The sequence below is a fragment of the Linepithema humile genome, chromosome 4 (genome assembly GCF_040581485.1).
Source record: "Linepithema humile isolate Giens D197 chromosome 4, Lhum_UNIL_v1.0, whole genome shotgun sequence".
NCBI lineage: Eukaryota > Metazoa > Arthropoda > Insecta > Hymenoptera > Formicidae > Linepithema > Linepithema humile.
Genome location: NC_090131.1, coordinates 10422042 through 10440130, shown reverse-complemented (window position 1 = coordinate 10440130; position 18089 = coordinate 10422042). Strand labels below are relative to the sequence as shown.

Sequence of the window (18089 nt, the reverse complement as noted above, 5' to 3'; positions counted from 1 at the left end):
AGACTTTTGCCTTCAGTACAAAGCATATTATTGATTTGTATACATGCTTTCTTTTGTCCTTGTAACATACCAAAATGTCGAACATAATCCTCCGACAAAGCTGTTTTAAAGTTATCCCATAATTCTTCAGGATGTAATGGCTGACAATGTAATAATATTCGTACAAATAATTTACAAAGTTGTCGTGGCATCATCCATCCAACAGCTTCATTCATAGCTCGATTCCATTCATCATCATTTTCGATTAAATCTAAAGCCAAACATGCTGCCGTAAATGATTGATATAATTCTCCATTTACAGTTCATAAATTATTAAAACTTGTAGCCCCCTTTATTGTAAGTAATAATAATCGTAAATGAAATAATTCTGTTTGAGATGGACTAACAGAATACATTCGTCCTATGCAATTATAGTGACTTTTGCGTTTAACCCAGTGTGACACATTTCTATCATTAATTTTCTCTTTTTTAAATGTATAATAGCGTGGAATTTCAATATATAAATATTGTCTTGCTTCTTCATCACGCAAATTTAATGAAAAATAATCGATTAACATAGTAACCTGGCTTGATGCAGAAGTTATTGTGTCTTTATTAGATTCATTTTCATTTATAATATTTTGTTCGTTAGGAAGATGGACTGGTAAACGCATTATAGTATGGCTTTTATCTTGTAACTTCTTACCAAGGATACGCCAACAAACTTCTACAGATCCAACATAACGAGTTTCGATATAATTGTGTATCTCATCATGATCAATAATTACATTTTCTGTTATTGGTTCAATGGTTATAGCAGCAACATCGTGCCCTTTATAAATATATTTATATAGATATTTAACCGATTTGATACTTGAAACTACTTCAACATTAATATGACAATTAAATATAATCGATAAAGTAGGACAATATGGAACAACATAACGATTATCAACTATATAACTACCAGGACGTTTAAAATTTTTACCATTATTTCGTCGACAATAATAGGGATAAGCATCTTCATCCATTTTAGTCTCTTCAAAATAAGATTTCGGATAATGTTTCGAACATTTACCATCTACCAAACACCAATCACCACAAGGTCCATGAATCATATGCTTCATAACTATATCATGTAAAATACGATTGTCAGATGGATCAGGAATTTCAGCAGAAATATATTTGTCAACAATCTGTGGAGTTGTTATTTTAAAATTATATTTTAAAGTAATCAACATATAAACATGAGGCAAACCACGTTTTTGAAATTCATTAACATACATAAACGCTGCTACTTCACCAAAAAATTTTTGCTTAACAATCAAGTCAATTAAATAATTTTTTTTAATGTTAAAAACGCAAGCACAAATGTCAGGTCTATCAGAAGCTTGCTGACCAGGCAAAAGATTTTCTTCAATTTTACGCCATTTTGGATTACAAGTCATTGTAATGAAAAGATCTGGTTTTCCAAATTTACTAACAATTGCCATTGCATCTTGATAATTTTGCATCATATTACGTAATGATCCAATAAATGTGGAAGGAAGTATTACCATTTTGCCAATACGTCCATTTAAATTATTTGCCATAGTTTGTATATAATCTCTTAAACCTTGATATGTTTCAGAACGTAGTTCTTTTTGATAAGTTTTGCAATAATCAATTCTATCCTTTTCCATTTTTACATAACTATCCACAAGCCATTGTTGAAATAAGCGACGATCTAATATAAAAACATTAAATTCATCACGAATAGCCATACGATATTTAATATATTGTCCTCTTGTTATTCGTTTATTGCTATTTAATTTTGTTAAATCACGATGCCAACCTTGAGTGCCATATGGATAAAATAATGGATATATCCATGGTTCAACATTTAGATCCATAGTACTTACTTTTTGCAAAATTTTAGTATTTTTATTACGTATTGTAACATATGATTCTGGAATTTCTCCATCAGCAGTAGTACGAAAAACAGCTGCAACTTCATTAGTTCTTTGAGCATTATATCGACGTCGATCCATACCTGATCTTAAAGTAAATGATAATTGTAATCCTGGTAACAAATCACCAGATTCCATTTCCAAACGTCGTTGATTTTCTAATTCTTCACCCATCATTTGATAAGATTGAGCAAATACATTAGATCTCCGCATTATATGTTCAAGGTTTTGAACAATTTCAAAATTTAAACACAAATTTTGATTAAGACGATGATCGATCGCTTCATTTAAATCCACAATAAAAAGTTGACCGTAAGAAGAACTTTCATTTTGCGCAGCATATAACGCTGTATTAATTTGATAATAAATCTGTCCTTGTATTTTAAAACAGTACGGACCAGGTCGTCTATTTTGAAAATTAATTAAATTGGCATTAAATGATGCAAATGAAAATGAACTGTTATAACTGCGAATATGTTGAAAAAAATCATTAGATTTTACATGACTACCATCAAATAAATTATGAATAAATTGAGGAAATTCAGGCAATGGTTGCAAATATACTACGCCATGATTGCAACAATCGTGAAATGAATTGCCTTTATTAGATATTTTTTCGGCTGCAAAATATTTTGCATTGCAATGAACACAAGACACATCTATAGAACAATATAGTATTCATTTATGTTGTCAATTAATATTGTACTATTAATATTTAAACAAGGTTGTTTTTTCTATGATTGATAATGAGATAGATATTCTGCATGACACTTTGCTGATTTAATGATATAGTATTTCCAGGACCTCCTTCAATTATTTCTTTATTTATTTCTATTATGCGATTAGTATGTATGTTACCAGTGCAACTAATTTGTTTGTTTATTAGTGTAATATCTAAAAAATGTTCTTTGTTCAGTTCTGTTATATGATTATCATGTATTGTACCAGTAACATTTATAGCATATTTTCTATAATCAACTGTTTTTAATTTATTTTTTATTTCTTTAGCAACTGAATAACGACGATGTTGATTTTCTGCAATTCTTTCACGACATTGTCGTTGAAATTCAAATTCTTCGTTTAAAGTTCGCTCTTTCTTACACTTCGGCATTTGACAAAAATATAAGTATACACTATATTAATTTTATATTATACTTATATTATTTATATTATATTATATATATTTATATAATTACATTGATTATAAAATTCTTTTTATTAAATTTAAACAAATATGTTATCAAAATTTAGTTTGTTTTATTCTTTTAATTGTTAGTATACAATAAAAATTATATATAAAGAATTTTTTTAATGCATGCAAATATGTAGGAAAATGATAAATATCAACATTATTATCATCATAGTGATCGTGATCGTGATCGTGATCGCGATCGCGATCGCGATCGCCATCGCCGTCGCCGTCGCCGTCGCCATCGCCATCAATTATCATTTATTATTTATTAAGATTAACATTATATTTATTATCAATTACACATATAATAGATTACACATAAAATAAATTACAACACAATAATTAATAATATAAATATAACTGTAATAAAATATTAACTATGTGTTTAAAATTACTATTTATATACAACGTAATTATATATTACAACACAATATAATTAAACATTTTAATATAATAATAATAATTATATTTAACTAATTAATAATATTATAATATGAATAGATATTTTTTTCTTCTCCTTTTTTCTTGTTTTCCCTTTTTCTTTTTCTGTCTCTCTATTGTTTATATTTATTAATTTTTTCTAGAACTTTACTCAAAGTACCTGAAACAAAAGAAATAATAAATATTAATATATTTATATTTATTTTAAAAATATAAAAAATTATTATACACTACTCAAAAAAAGTAATATAAGACTAATATAAGTACTATATGACTTTGAGAGATATTTGCAATTGCTGGATGATATTTGTTAAAATTCATTTCTTCAAAATTTTTAAATAATGTAATTAAGTACTTGAAATTTTAAAGAAATAAATTTTAACAAATATCATGGAGCAATTGCAAATATCTCTCTAAGTCGATCTCTCAAATGGAGATTGTTATTTGTATGAAATTAAATCATCAATGTACTTTAATTTCATACAAATAACAATCTACATTTGAGAGATCGACTTTGAAAGATATTCGCAATTGCTCGATGATATCTGTTAAAATTAATTTCTCTAAAATTTTTAAATAATTTACGTATACATAATAACAAAAGAATAGCAAATAATTTCAACATTAATAATTTTATGCTTTGATTTATGTATCATATTTTTTTTACATTGCCTGGATAACTTAATATTGAGCTAATAATTATAATTTGATACTCTATTTACTATTTTAATGCTGAAACCGTTTTAATATTAAGCTATCCAGCCAATGTAAAAAAAAAATGTTATACATAAATCAAAGCACAAAATTGTTAATGCTGAAATTATTTGCTATCTTCTTGTAATTATTTATACATTTTTTTTTTACATTGGCTGGATAACTTAATATTAAAACGGTTTCAACATTAAAATATTATAATATTAAAATGTAATTAAGTACTTGAAATTTTAAAGAAATGAATTTTAACAAATATCATCGAGCAATTGCAAATATCTCTCAAAGTCGATCTCTCAAATAAAGATTCTTATATGAAATTAAATCATTAATGCATTTTAATTTTATACAAAAAGTAATCTTCATTTGAAAGATCGACTTTGAAAGATATTTGCAATTGTTCGATGATATTTGTTAAAATTCATTTCTTTAAAATTTCAAGTACTTAATTACATTATTTAAAAATTTTAAAGAAATGAATTTTAACAAATATCATTCAGCAATTGCAAATATCTCTCAAAGTCGATCTCTCAAATGGAGATTGTTATTTGTATAAAATTAAATCATCAATGTACTTTAATTTCATACAAATAACAAAATTTAAAATAAGTTTCTCTAGAAAATTTATTTTTAATTTTGTTATTATATAAATGTACTTTAATTTCATACAAATAACAATCTCCATTTGAGAGATCGACTTTGAAAGATATTCGCAATTGCTCGATGATATCTGTTAAAATTAATTTCTCTAAAATTTTTAAATAATGTACGTATACATAATAACAAAAAGATAGCAAATAATTTTAGCATTAATGATTTTGTGCTTTGACTTATGTATAATATTTTTTTTTACATTGCCTGGATAGCTAAATATTGAGCTAATAATTATAATTTGATACTCTATTTACTATAATATTTTAATGCTGAAACCGTTTTAATATTAAGTTATCCAGCCAATATAAAGAAAAATATTATACACAAATCAAAGCACAAAATCATTAATGCTAAAATTATCTGCTATCCTTTTGTTATTATTTATACGTACATTATTTAAAAATTTTAGAGAAAATTATTTTAACAGATATCATCGAGCAATTGCGAATATCTTTCAAAGTCGATCTCTCAAATGAAGATTGTTATTTTTATGAAATTAAAGTACATTGATGATTTAATTTTATACAAACAACAATATCTATTTGAGAGATCTACTTTGAGAGATATTTGCAATTGCTGGATGATATTTGTTAAAATTCATTTCTTTAAAATTTTTAAATAATGTAATTAAGTATTTAAAATTTTAAAGAAATGAATTTTAACAAATATCATCGAGCAATTGCAAATATCTCTCACAGTTGATCTCTCAAATGGAGATTGTTATTTGTATAAAATTAAATCATCAATGTACTTTAATTTCATCGCTTTGACTTATGTATAATATTTTTTTTTACATTATTTTTTACATTTTTTACATTTATTTATTTATTTATATACATACTTTTTCTTTTTCTTTTTCTGCTTATTTCTTCTTTATATTTCTTTTTTTTTGTTGTTTCACTTTTATTTTATTCCTCTCTCTCTCTCTCTCTCTCTCTCTCTCTCTCTTTCTCGTCGTTTTTTTATCCTTTAATAAAATTTAAGAAATTAATATGTATTTATAGTGTAAATATAAGCTGTATTATAATGAATATTTAATTATACACTCACCCGAAAAAAAAGCGGTACACTGAAAATGTGGGAAAAATTCATCAAATTTCAACTGACGATAACTTCGTAAATAATAAAGATAGAAAGTTCTATAAAATATGGAAATGAAGCTAAAAATCTCTACTTTAAGAATCAATTTATTTCAATGTTGCAAAATAAATTTATTGAAAATGGCGGATGACAAAGCGCGAGCATGCAAAATTGAAAAATAATGGTTCGAGTTTGCGACGGTGCACGGTATAAACAAAAAATTGTAGCTTATTGGGATCAAAAGCGTACGAAAGTACAGAGTCTCCTCTTTAAAATGCTTTTTTATGCATCTTGATACGATGATTTTTCGCCGAGAGATTCGCATTTGAAGTAAGAATCTGCCTTTTTCTTCAATTTTTTGTTTATACCGTGCACCGTCGCAAACTCGAACCATTATTTTTCAATCAATTGTTTTGCATCCGAAGGAGATGTCTGCAGATCTTTTGTGATTTCTCCGCCCTGACTTTTTGTTTATGCTCGACCGCACATTGCGAGAAGAGTGCTTGATTTCTCTTGATCTTTTTCTTTCGAGACGCGTTACTTATTCGTACGACTTCGTCAAAGTAAACAATAATTAATCTTTTCGCATTGAAATTATTGGTCAATTATGGCGACGATAAGTCCTGAAAAAGCTGCTCAAGTTGTAGCGTTAATTGAAGATGGGAGAAGTCGAAGGTACGTTGCTGAGGCACTTGATTTATCAGTGTCAACCGTGCAACGGGCTTATGCTAGGTACTTGGAGACTAATTCTGTCCAAAGAAGACCTGGTTCGGGACGTCCTCGTTGTACGAATGAAAACGATGACCGATTTATTGTTTTAAATTCATTAAGAGACAGACATCGAACGGCTGTTCAAATTCGAAACAATTTAAGAGATGTCCGCGAATGTAATGTATCCGTTGACACTATTCGAAACAGATTAGCGGAACACGGTCTTTTTCCGCGCAGGCCAGCAAATGTACCTTCGCTTATGCGTCGCCATCGCGTAACTCGACTCAATTTTGCTGTCGAGCATGCAGGCTGGACATATGCAGAATGGAGTACCGTTCTTTTTAGCGACGAATCTCGTTTTTGTCTGTATTCTTCAGACGGACGAGAACGAGTATACCGTCGCGTTGGAGAACGATTTGCAGACTGTACTGTAAGTGAGAGGCCTAGCTACAATGGTGGCTCTGTAATGGTTTGGGCAGGAATTTCTGCGAATGCTCACACAGATCTCCACTTTTTTGACGCAAACATGAACGCAGATGTATACGTGAAAGACGTACTCATACCGTACGTTGTTCCGTATGCGCACTTCATCGGAGAGGACTTTTTGTTTATGCAAGACAATGCTCGACCGCACGTTGCGAGAAAAGTGCTTGATTTCTGCGATGAAGTTGGCATAAATCGACTCGAATGGCCAGCAATGAGTCCAGATTTAAATCCCATTGAACACCTATGGGACAATATTAACAGAAAAGTACGAAATCATATACCTGCTCCTCAGTCATTGCCAGAACTTCGAAGAGTTCTTGAAATAGAGTGGAATGACATTACGCAGACTGAAATTAGAACACTAATAAGAAGTATGCCTCGTCGCATGAATGAGGTAATACGCGCACGAGGAGGTCATACCCATTATTAATATACGCGCGCGCACACACAATTGTACACGCACCACCGGGAGGGTTTGGAGTCGTAAAATATCGTGGATCTAACGAGCCATGAGGTCCTTATCCCAGTGGTGCACGCGCACACACACGCATGCACGCGCACGCACGCGCACGCGCACACACATACACACACACGGACGCACGGACACACGCACGCACACACACACACACACACACACACACACACATACACACGTGCCAACATGTGCACACGGGATCAGATTTCTGCCACGTCCACGCCGTTGATCCTGGGTAACGCCAAGAGCAGAATTGACACTTATAACCGTAAGGAGAGTTTGGAGTTTTAAAATACCGCGGAGCTGATAACCACAGAATTCTTATTCTTGCAATTCGGTCTGGTTCAAAATTGAATATCTCGGCACGTAATACAGCTAGCAGGATTTTTTAAAAACCATTTTAAAAGTTTGGATGTCTAGTGTTCGAAAATTCATAACGCAATAATGTGTGATAACTTTCTCCAAAATGGCGGATGACAAAGCAAAAGCATGCGAAATTGAAAAATAATGGTTCGAGTTTGCGACGGTGCACGGTATAAACAAAAAATTGTAGCTTATTGGGATCAAAAGCGTACGAAAGTACAGAGTCTCCTCTTTAAAATGCTTTTTTATGCATCTTGATACGATGATTTTTCGCCGAGAGATTCGCATTTGAAGTAAGAATCTGCCTTTTTCTTCAAATGCGAATCTCTCGGCGAAAAATCATCGTATCAAGATGCATAAAAAAGCATTTTAAAGAGGAGACTCTGTACTTTCGTACGCTTTTGATCCCAATAAGCTACAATTTTTTGTTTATACCGTGCACCGTCGCAAACTCGAACCATTATTTTTCAATTTTGCATGCTCGCGCTTTGTCATCCGCCATTTTCAATAAATTTATTTTGCAACATTGAAATAAATTGATTCTTAAAGTAGAGATTTTTAGCTTCATTTCCATATTTTATAGAACTTTCTATCTTTATTATTTACGAAGTTATCGTCAGTTGAAATTTGATGAATTTTTCCCACATTTTCAGTGTACCGCTTTTTTTTCGGGTGAGTGTATATATATATATATAAAAATGTGTGTTTTTACCATAAATGCCCAAAACACTTGCTTCATAGAGCATCCAATTTGCTGCAGGTTGATGTTTCTTTTTTATAAAGTCTATTATAACATGTTTCACAGTGCCTTCAGGTGGCCAATAACATTGTGAATTTTTTTCGATATACCATGTTTTCGGTACAGCTTCTACTGTTTCTTCACCATCAAATTTTACGACAATCCAGCTCATCTTGTCATCACGATTAGGTTATTGTAGAATATTTTACAACAAAAGAAATACATATTACATATTACAATATGTAAATAAACAAGTTTATAGAATACAACTAATTTCACATTTTTACTTATTTATAATAAAGAATAAAATTTTTATGCATGTAAAGATTTTAAAACGTAAAACATGAAAAAAATTAATCTAATAATAATTAATAATAATTAATAATACACATATTTATATATTATATTAAAAAAAAATTATTACAAATTTTAGCACAATTAATGTTATACATTTTTTAAATCAATTTAAAATTAGCAATAATTTATATATGTAACAATGGAAATGAAACAAGTTTGTGTTTGTAAGGTAACACTACCAATTTTCTTTTGATAAAATCAATGTTCCATACCTCAAGTGAGTTATTTTCCTTCTTTATATATTGGATATTAAATAAGGATGATGAACATGGCTTTGAATAAAAATTACCTTGCTTACTATATCTATAGCCTAATAAACATATAGAGTTTTCACAAGAAGCAAAATTTTCAATTTTAACTATTACATTATTCTTTAATTCTACAAATTTATCAGCTTTTTTTGAAATATCTAAGTAATAATTATTTATTTGTATTCTTTTGTATTGTGGAAATGTGCAATTATTTGTCAAAGGACCATTGGAATGTTCTATCAATAGCTTTACAGAATCATTGTTCGTAATAGAAAAACTATGTTGAATATTACTTTCCTCAAACACACGATGTATGATTTGTTGTAAAGGTAAAGCAGATTTGCGAATCTTTTTCTTTAATTGTTGCATGTAATTTTCAAAAGGAAAAGCGCTAAAATTATCAAGTGAACCATATAATTTTACACAATCACTTAAATGCAAGAAGTTATGTATGTTGTGTGATACAAAGTCTGGACCGTAAATTTTAATAGATTGGCAAATAAAATGTTTCATCAAATTATGAGCATATAATACATAGTTTTCAAATCTCGAATAATATTGACTTATCATTATGGAACTTGCAAGATTTAATGTAATAAAATTATTGTAAATTTTAGATGACAAAACGTCTTTTAAAATAATAGGACCAGCATAGAGCAAAAAAAATCTAAATTCCGTAGCTTTATATCTCTTACAATCAAGTATAGAACGTGTTTTTCTTGAAAATTCATAAGGAACATATTGCTTTAATTTTAGAAGATTTTCCGAAATTGTATTTACATTAGAAGCTCGTAATTTATGAGGTGGTTTACCATAAATCCATCCATACCGTTTATGGCAAAGAAGTCTTTTCATGCCACCTAATAAGAGATTATGCATATAATCTATTGGTACACTGTCTATCATATTAAAGTTTGGTATATCTAATAATATACTTTTGCCAATATGATGTTCCTCTTGAGCAGCAGTTCTAAATAAAATATCGGTTCTTTTGCAAAAACGTTCTGTTTCCGTAAAGCATAGTACATGATTAAACATTTCACCCTCTTCATCACATTTTGTGCAAGAAAAATAGCCTGTATGACTTTTAATAGCTAAAGCATATGATTTTGCAGGTGAATCACAAACTAACATAAAAATTCGGAATTTATATCTAAAAGAATTTATTAATATTCCATTATTTGATAGATGAATACATTCATTTACAAAATTTTTAAGAAAATCATTAGCAGATTTCGGTTTTTCTGAACCATGATATAAAGCAACTAAAAATACTTGTTTTATAAGAATTTTTATTGATTTTACCGAGCATAAAATAGGCCACAACGAGCTATTAGAACTTCTGCTTAAAGGTAAACCATCAATATTGACTGCTAATAAAAACTCTTTATTTTGTTCGATATTGATTCCATGCTTTATACAAAATAAATTTAACGTTTTTTCTATACCGAAATAAAAATATGTTCCGGAACCTAAAGGTGTTACAATTATTTTATTAGGTGTTTTTAGAAGCGTTCTCGGATCTTTCGGAATATTATCACATCCCGGTATTTCTCGTATTATCGAAAGTAGATTTCCTAACGCCGATAAAGTTATATTATCTTTTACCGCCCATGTAGCTAATTTTGAAGTTAACGATACATCATTTTTGGCACTATTATTATTATATTCAATATTATTTGATGATTCGGCATCATTAGATAACTCATTGTAATATGGAACATTGACGTTAATATCATTATTATAACAAGAGTTTGTATGCAATGTTGTACTATCAGTAGCAATATTATCAATTGTAATTTTTCTAACGTTATCATTGATATGAGAATTATAAAGTGATACAGAATTATTGTTAATTAGTGCTAGAGATCGATTTAATTTATTTTTAAGTTTTCTGTGAAACTTTATTTTATTTTTGTTCTCTAACTTATCCATGGCTAAAATTAGAGGTTAGACTAAACAGGATAAATAAATATTTAAGTTATAAATATATGTATTGTAGTACTTACTCTGAGAAAGATTCGTCTAATAATCGAAGAGAATAAACTAATAATATGATGTAAAATGTTGAAATGTATTAGTATGTATCATTACTACACAGAAACTTTGACGCGAAAGAATACAGACCACGTGGAGTGTCACTGCAGGGATTAATATGCCCGACGAAACGTGCATGCGTGATTGAACACGTGATCTGATACTAAGGCCGGTATTCATAGTCCGTTCTTATATTCAAGATCGTCTTAAATACGGACTTATATTCGCTCTCTTCGTCACACATAGATTGTGTCTGACGAAGAGAGCGAATATAAGTCTGTACTTAAGACAATCTTGAATATAAGAACGGACTATGAATACCGGCCTAAGGTCCAACGCATAACAGAGAAAATATTAGGAATAGGAATAAATATTAAATAAGAGAAAAAGAATAAATTCTTCTTTTCCTTTTCTTATATTATTTAATATTTCTATCTTTAAATATTTTTCTTTATTGCATTGGGCCTAATGCAATAAAAAAATATTCATTTTGTTAGTTGAAAAGTTAATTAAAATTGCCAGAGCTTCACACATATACAATAATATAATAAATAATAAAATAAACTATAATATCTATTAATAAATATACATAATACACAGTATAGCATATATAAATTATGTATGTGCAATGTAATAGCATAATGTATGTATATATAATGTACAGCAATATATATACACATTATATACATCAAAGTATATACAAATTATGTATGTCTAATCCCAGCAAACACAGAACATTGCAGCAACATTGTGGCAATTTTGCAATATTGCTGTAATGTTGCTACAATGTTGCAACATTGCCGCAATGTTACTGCAATATTCTGTGTTTGCTGGGATGTATATACATATTACGTTTAATAAAGTATATACAAATTATGTATGTGCAATGTATGTACTTAGCAATAGCATATTGTATGTATATATAATATACAGCAATATATATACACATTATATACATCAAAGTATATACAAATTATGTATGTCTAATGTATATACATATTACGTTTAATAAAGTATATACAAATTATGTATGTGCAATGTATGTACTTAGCAATAGCATATTGTATGTATATATAATGTACAGCAATATATATACATATTATATACATCAAAGTATATACAAATTATGTATGTCTAATGTATATACATATTACGTTTAATAAAGTATATACAAATTATGTATGTGCAATGTATGTACTTAGCAATAGCATATTGTATGTATATATAATGTACAGCAATATATATACATATTATGTACGTCAAAGTATATACATATTATGTATGAACATTTGACATACATTGTACTATATATACATATAAAGTACATTAATAAATATACATGTCATATATTGTGATATACATCCAAATTATGTACATGTAATGTATAAACATTTGACATACAAGATATTATTTTCATATTATGGAACAAAAATATATATTCATAGAATGTCCGATGTTATATGGGATATATAAATTTAATAATGTACAAAGCTAACAAAAAAATGTCAACTGTTGTATAACCAAATAAAATTGCAATACATATAGTAATTTATAGTAATTTAATAATAAAAATTAAATTAAATTGTTATTTAAAAAGAAAGAATATGTTTATATCTTTTATTAATCATGTGTTACTTTGCAAAAATGTATTTTTAATCTAATTTGCAATAATTTTTAATATACATTTTATAGCATAATATATTATATATAGATAAAAGAGTCAACAGCAAGAGTCAAGAACATAATTATATTCAATTATAAATTAAAATAATTATATTTATTGAAAGAAAAGTTTTCGTAGTATTTTATATATCAGCTTGATCCATTACGTGTTATTCTACAAAAATGTATTTATTTCAATATAATTACAATTTTAAACGTTGTATAATTATATTGTTTGAATTAACCACTTTTTTTATAACATTAAATTTTAACAAATATAATAGAAGGGGCGTCCAGAGCCATCGCAGGATGTTAGTGCTACATTTTTAATTTTAATTTCTTAAAGAATTATTTTAATAAATTAATCTACAAGAGACAGTTAAATTGTACACCGATCTCACATCGAGATACGAATGTGTACGAAATTATAAGTATATTGTTCTCATATCGAGAAACATTTACTTACATATAGGAATTATTGGAGAGAAAAGAAGAGAGAAAAAATATCAGGGCGCGAGTGGCTAAGCCGGGAATTGAACCCGGGTCTTCCGCTTGCCGGGCGAATGTTCTGACCACTAAACTACTCAGACCCCACGATTCTAACATTTCATCTCTCATATATTAGGAAATCAACAATTCTGTAGGACAAACGCGTCATGCTGCCCGCGTGATTTAAGGTCAGAACATTCGCCCGGCAAGCGGAAGACCCGGGTTCAATTCCCGGCTTAGCCACTCGCGCCCTGATATTTTTTCTCTCTTCCTTTCTCTCCAATAATTCCTATATGTAAGTAAATGTTTCTCGATATGAGAACAATATACTTATAATTTCGTACACATTCGTATCTCGATGTGAGATCGGTGTACAATTTAACTGTCTCTTGTAGATTAATTTATTAAAATAATTCTTTAAGAAATTAAAATTAAAAATGTAGCACTAACATCCAGCGATGGCTCTGGACGCCCCTTCTATTATATTTGTTGAATTTATAGAGCCTTTACATTATATGTGATTAAATTTTAATATTTTAAACATCTCTCAAGTGTAACTCTCAAGTGTAACATAGTTATCATAGTAATTAAAATATACATACCAAGTGGTAATGAAATTGCATCAACATATTCTTCATTACACATTTGGCTCACATTATCACAATTAGTAAAAATGCATTCATTTTCTTGTACCGTCATTTCTTCTGTAGATAATTATAAATTGTTGTAATTAAAACTAAATTAGATTATCAATTATAAAAAAAAGAATATCTAAATAATGATTCATTATTTATAAGGCAATTATTTGATATGAAAACGTTTCATTACTATCAAAATATTATACTGTATATAAATTTCACATTAATATTTGATGTTGTCATTATTTAAATTAATCATTTGTTTATAATATTAAACTTTAATATTTTAAACATCTCGCAAATGTAACTCAAGTGTAACATAATTATCAAAATAATTAAAATATACATACCAAGTGGTAATGAAATTACATTAATATTTTCTTCATTACACATTTGGTTCACATTAGCACAGTTAGTAGAAATGCATACATTTTCTGGTACCATCATTTCTGTAGATAATTATAAATTGTTATAATCAAAACCAAATTAGATTATCAATAACAAAAAAAGAATATTTTAAATAATAATCCATTATTTATAAGACAATTATTTGATACTATGAAAACATTTAATTACTATCAAAATATTATACTGTATATAAATTTCACATTAATATTTGACATTGTCATTATTTAATTTAATCACTTGTTTATAATAGTAGACTATAATATTTTAAACATCTCTCAAGTGTAACTCTCAAGTGTAATATAGTTATCAATTAAAGTATACATACCAAGTGGTAATGAAATTGCATCAACATTTGCTTCATTGCACTTGTGACTCACATTATCACACTTAGAGATACAGGCATTTTCAGATACCGTTCCTTCTTCTAAATTTGTTGAGAAATTAAAATCAGAATGAGATAAGTCAATTAGAAAAATATAGCTATCTTAAAAATTAAAAAAATAATCATTTATAAATATATATAAAATTTTATCTAATATTATAAAAATATATTATTATATTGTCTATAAATTTAATATTATTTGATATAAACATTCAAATTAAGAAACTTGTTTTTATAAATAACACACACACATTTCAAGCTTTAATAATTCAGATATCCCAAATATACAAATACAATCTTTACATATCAAAGCTGTCAAAAGTTAATCTCTTGCCACAATTTAAATTTAATGGTATAGATCTATCAAGTAAGTCTATAATATAAAAATAGAAAAACGATTATATTTATATAATGTAAACAATGTGTTTCACATTATAAAATATATATTATTAAATTATTGTTGAATCAAAATATAATAAATGTTACCTACTAGATAAAGAAATATCGCTGTCTAGAACTTCAATATCTTTAAAAGTTAGAGATTCTTCTCTCGTATTGGATGTATGTGTATTTCGTATTGGAGATGTAGATTCTGTAAATATATTATTATCATTAATAGTTAATATTTTGGAATTTTATTCAGCAATAATGAATAATATGGAAACTATAAATATAATATCCAATATTTGAAATTGTTTGTCCAATAATACATGTGGTACATCTATTTTAACGTTTTGCTTTGCTTCTTCTATAAAAATTGCATTGTTTAAAATAATATCTTTTTTAATAATGGTGTAATAACAATGTAAATGCTAAAAATATTTTGAATTACCATATTTTGCAATAACATTTGGTTACTTAAGACGCTTTTTATATGTGACATTTGTTGTATTTTTTTTGCTTATACACATTCATGTATCAAACAAGAAGATTGAAACCGTGTGAGCTTCGGCGGACGCGGAGTAGCTCGCCGGAATCCAGGTTCGGTCGGTTGGGGGTATGTCAAATAAACCAAATGCTCGTTTATAACAAAATAATGAAACAGCGTTTATTGAGAAAGACGTTGATACGATTTGTTTCGAATGATCTGCTTCAATGCTCGTGTGTACATGTGAAGCGTGTGCGAAGCGAATTCGAAAGAACATATAAGTAGCGTGAGATAAATGCGAAGTATCGTTACTGGTAAAATAATTATTTGAGCAACGGTGGAATAATTATTTTAAAGCGGCGCAAAAGAAAAGCGAAAGCAACGTGAAAATAAATGCAAGATATCGGCAAAGGCAAAATAATTATTTAAGCAATGGTGAAATAATTATTTTAAAGCGGCGCAAAATAGAAGCGAAAGCAACGTGAAAATAAATGCGAGGTATCGGCAAAAATGAAATAATTATTCGAGCGGCGGTGAAATAATTATTTAAGGCGGCGTAAAATAAATGCGAAGTATACGTAAAAATAAATGCGAAGTATCGTAATAATGAAATAATTATTTGAGGCGACGGTGGAATAATTATTTAGTATGACGTGAGGCGTCCTGGTGCGGTCGGCGAGAGCGCAAGCGCGGGCGATCGTGTCGCAACGGTTGGTACAAGACGGAGCGCTTGTCGGTGAGTGCGTTCATAGTATCGCGAGTCTGTTCGATCGTAGATCGATGCGGACTATTCGGCGGCGCGGATTGGTCGACGCGGTGTTGCTTGCCGGACGGATTACAATTATGAAATCCCGGCGAATAAACGCGGTATGCGGACTTAGGCTGCCGATTACGTTCGGCGGGAGTACGAGGATGCTCGTACGAAGACGGAATTTAGAACAGCGACCTGGCTAGGTATGCGGAAATGCCCGCAATACAAAGTTCGGTGGCCTAGAGGAACCAAGTACGCTTGGCGGGTATACGAATATATATCCTGGAATCAAAGAATACCGAGGACGCTCGGCGGTACACGAGGATACTCGTGTGCTGGCACAGGTATAGAGTCCGAGTATGCTCGGTCGGGACTACGAGGACGCTCGTAGCAGGGTTGTTCGCTGTCGATCAGCGAACGGAGTCTGGTGAGAAGACGTTCAGCCGGGCCTCTTTTATACCCGGCTGGCGGCCGAATGATTTCGAATCGGCAAGCATCGGCGGTTTCGGCGGCGAGTCCCCCACAAAACGGAAACGGTCGGGTGTGGGGGATTTTCGGCGGTTGACCGCCGCTGTTTTTGATAGGAAATTTATCGGCGCGCGATGCGCCCTTGGTGGGCTACGGACGATGGACGGTCCGTAGCCGTAACGATGCAGCGGGCTGCATCGTTACAAGATTGTAAAAATTAGCGAATAATAACCAGCGATTTAGGCACAAATATCCACTATTTTTATTTTTTGTTATTATTTCGTACTTATCTCTTTTTTATTTTCTTAATTTATATAATTATGTATATATGTATATGCATATTTATATAATAATGTATATAATTAATTTGTTAATTATAATTTAAATTTAAAATTACAATTAACAAATTAATTAAATTATAAATTATAAAAAAATTATAATTTTTAAAATAAATATCTTTAATATGAAAGCAAAAGGGCCCCATCCCTGATCTTTTCTGTGAGGCACAACCAATCTTTTGCCCCTCCATATTTTATACCTGAAAAAGAAAAATTAATTAAGGGTGAGAACGGCCCCACCCCGCCGTTCTCTGTGAAGCACATCCAAATTTGATACTGCTTTTCCAAGGTACCAAAAAAAATACAAAATTTACCACAAATATTCTGTATCTTCTATCAAATTTTCCTGCTGTTCCAATGGCAGCTGCAGATCTTCGTCCTGTGCCATTTCCTCTAGGATCTTGTTGTCGTCCACGTTGTCCTCGGTTTCATCGGCGTCATCTTCATCTATGTATTGGGTGTCCTCGATATTGTTGTTGTCCTCCCTGGTAAAAAATAAAATTTTTTATATTTTCTATAAAAATTCTAAAACTTTCTAAAAAAATTAATATATATTACAGAACTTCTCAAGCTATCGCTGGTTGATAGTGCGAAAATTACTAATGTTTTCCATGTAGAAATTTCAATTCATCTACAGAGACATATTAAGTGTACACTGAT

General features: G+C 29.6%; 1 protein-coding gene and 1 long non-coding RNA gene across 2 annotated transcripts; both read right to left on the bottom strand.

Moving 5' to 3' along the window:
- Positions 1-121: 121 nt before the first annotated feature.
- Positions 122-12270, bottom strand: LOC136999291 (uncharacterized). Its single transcript, XM_067352929.1, has 5 exons — positions 11516-12270; positions 11398-11413; positions 8754-8952; positions 5768-5893; positions 122-3721 (listed from the first exon to the last, which is right to left on the bottom strand). Exon 5 carries the CDS (start codon positions 2139-2141, stop codon positions 303-305), a length of 1839 nt encoding a protein of 612 aa, XP_067209030.1. The 5' UTR covers positions 2142-3721; positions 5768-5893; positions 8754-8952; positions 11398-11413; positions 11516-12270; the 3' UTR covers positions 122-302.
- A 29-nt stretch (positions 12271-12299) lies between these two features.
- LOC136999292 (uncharacterized) lies at positions 12300-17846 on the bottom strand. Its single transcript, XR_010889662.1, has 4 exons — positions 15495-17846; positions 14948-15377; positions 14565-14663; positions 12300-14280 (listed from the first exon to the last, which is right to left on the bottom strand). It is a non-coding gene; the product is annotated as an uncharacterized lncRNA (long non-coding RNA).
- Positions 17847-18089: the final 243 nt, after the last annotated feature.

Coding starts and splice junctions, on each gene's coding strand:
- LOC136999291 (XM_067352929.1), bottom strand. CDS start 2,141: ATGCGGAGATCTAATGTATTTGCTCAATCTTATCAAATGATGGGTGAA.